Below are 2,292 nucleotides of genomic sequence, written 5' to 3'. Positions count from 1 at the left end.
CTGGATGTCAGATTTCACATCCATGTTCTAAGAAAACCTTTAAATCCTAGAAATATTTCCATGTGTTTACATTGTGCAAAAAAACGTGCATTTTTTTACTATTTTGTTCTTTAGTTGGAGACATTCTGAAGAATTGGATCTAATCTGAACAATGTGTAAACAAATCTCTGATTTTTATTAGTTTTATGCTGTTAGAATCAGGGATGGGTAAATCGATCACCGTGTCTAATCCCAAATGTTTGTTTTTGTCCTTCCAGCTAACTCTGTGACTTTGGGCTGGTTGTCCAATAATAGGAGTGCAGACATGGAGGATGTTCACATTCCAGTGAAAAAAGCCAAACCCAGGCAACCCAAAGTGATAACCTTTTGAGGACTCAACATGTAAAGCTGCTCTGCATCCTATTTCTGGACCCGGATCTATTGGAAATAGTTTATGAAACCTGGATGTGTCTGGATGCTGCAGAACAGAACAGACCTCAGGTTCAAACCAGTGAGCAGGTCCTGGATCAGCCGCTGAGCAACATTTTGTGAAAGTTGATTTAAAAATGTCGGACTGGAGCTGCAGACAGACGGTGTTACTGAACGTTTGCAGCACATCTATTTTGATTGAAATAAAAAGGCTTCATCTGTACAGATTTAGTATAATTTACAACAAATTTTACAAACCTCTGAACCAATAACCCATCCTAAATAAACTGTAACTTTTACAATGTGCTGTTTGCTAGTGGATTATTTCTGTCCCACAGGTTCTTTTATCACGTTTCTCCTGCTTAAACTGTAAGTTAAAGCCAATCTGCAAATATTTAATATTGCAGGAACATTATTTAGAGATAATCCTTCAAAACTTTGAGGGGGAACAGGTGTGCAGAAAAAGAACTAGAAGAAAACCAATGAGAAGGAAGTTGACACTAGGAGATGATGAACTGGGAAATATATCCTGAAGATCAATTTAAACAACAGCTACGACTTAGGGATGCTGAATAGGAGATAACTGAAAAACCACCTAACAGGAACAGTAAGACTAAGAATTCAATAAGTTAGGGGAGGTTATGGCCTTGTGTTCTCTGAGAAGGTTTCAAATACCTGGTTTGATCCCCACAGCTGGGTCCCTGAGCAAGACCCTTACGCCCACACTGCTCCCCGGACGCCACACAATGGCAGTCCCCTGCTCCCCAAGAGGATGGCTTAAATGCAGAGGCAAATATTTCCAGTGTGAGATCAATAAAAGTTCAATTATTATAAGTCATAAGTGCACCTTTTTCCTCCTTTAATTACTATGCCAATATGTGACCAGTGAATTTCTCTGCTGTGAGATCAAGAAAGCTCATCTGATCTAATCTAACAGTAAATCCCAGTCACCAGTATTTGGCTGATTAAAGTCAGCAGAATTGGGCTGGTGACTCGGATCAAAAATGATGAACTAAGGAACAAGCAGAGGTCGGCAATGCTTCATAGACAAGGGAAAAACGTTTTCTGTCAGGCTTGAAGATTTGGAAAATACCCGTCTAATATTAAGATGTTGCATAGATGTTTGTGCACAACAGATGGCTTCTCTCGCTGTAACAGGCTGTTGACCAAGTAGCTTTCATCTGCTTCTGCAATCTTTGAGTCTATCAGTTAAAACTTACCTGAACTAAGTATAGCTCACGTTAAATCCCATCTCTCACCTTTGACCTGCTGTATTTTATTAAACTGATGAAATGACATGGTTAAGTTCAACTTCATATCTACCATTTTATCTTAACAGGCAAGAAATCTGAACATATGAATCTGCTAAATGCATAAACATAAACATGTCCCATGAATAAAAGTGCCAGACCTTTCAGATCAAGGACTCTATTTAGACAATAAACAAATGTACCATGAAATATTTAGATATAAGATTTATTTAATAATTGATTCAAATATTGATAAAATATTTTTTGGGAATAATCATACCATAAAATACAAAATTAGATGTTTAAATGTCTCATTGAATAATTAAAAATACATTTATAAAGGCCTTTACTTCATGAAACGTAATTCTGAACCTGTATTTAGGATTCTTTAAATTAATTTACTTTTTATGTAGCATAGTAGAAGTATATTGGCCTAAACATTCTGTAGGGATTGATGGAACATCACTAGGTTGGTATTAATCTTATTTATCTGACAGATTTCATATTCATGTTAATGAGAAATCTTCCTAATGCTCCAGGGTAACCTGTGGAGTACCACAGGGATCAGTGCTAAGACCATTTCTCTTTACTATATACGTATATGCTCCCAATTGGTCGAATTATTAGACAGCAT

At 36.8% G+C, this 2,292-nt stretch overlaps 1 protein-coding gene across 1 annotated transcript in view; it reads left to right on the top strand.

The window, feature by feature from the left end:
* Nucleotides 1-707, top strand: part of zcchc9 (zinc finger, CCHC domain containing 9) — a 17,814-nt gene extending 17,107 nt beyond the window's left edge. The window contains exon 6 of the mRNA XM_015403979.1: nucleotides 258-707. Coding sequence (XP_015259465.1) covers nucleotides 258-370 — 113 coding nt within the window. The 3' untranslated portion in view covers nucleotides 371-707. The remainder of the gene's footprint in view (nucleotides 1-257) is intronic.
* Nucleotides 708-2,292: the final 1,585 nt, after the last annotated feature.

The sequence above is a fragment of the Cyprinodon variegatus genome, unplaced genomic scaffold (genome assembly GCF_000732505.1).
Source record: "Cyprinodon variegatus isolate N-32 unplaced genomic scaffold, C_variegatus-1.0 Scaffold1604, whole genome shotgun sequence".
Taxonomy (NCBI): Eukaryota; Metazoa; Chordata; class Actinopteri; order Cyprinodontiformes; family Cyprinodontidae; genus Cyprinodon; species Cyprinodon variegatus.
The sequence above is the reverse complement of the archived record's forward strand: the minus strand, read 5'-3'. Positions and strand labels throughout refer to the sequence as shown.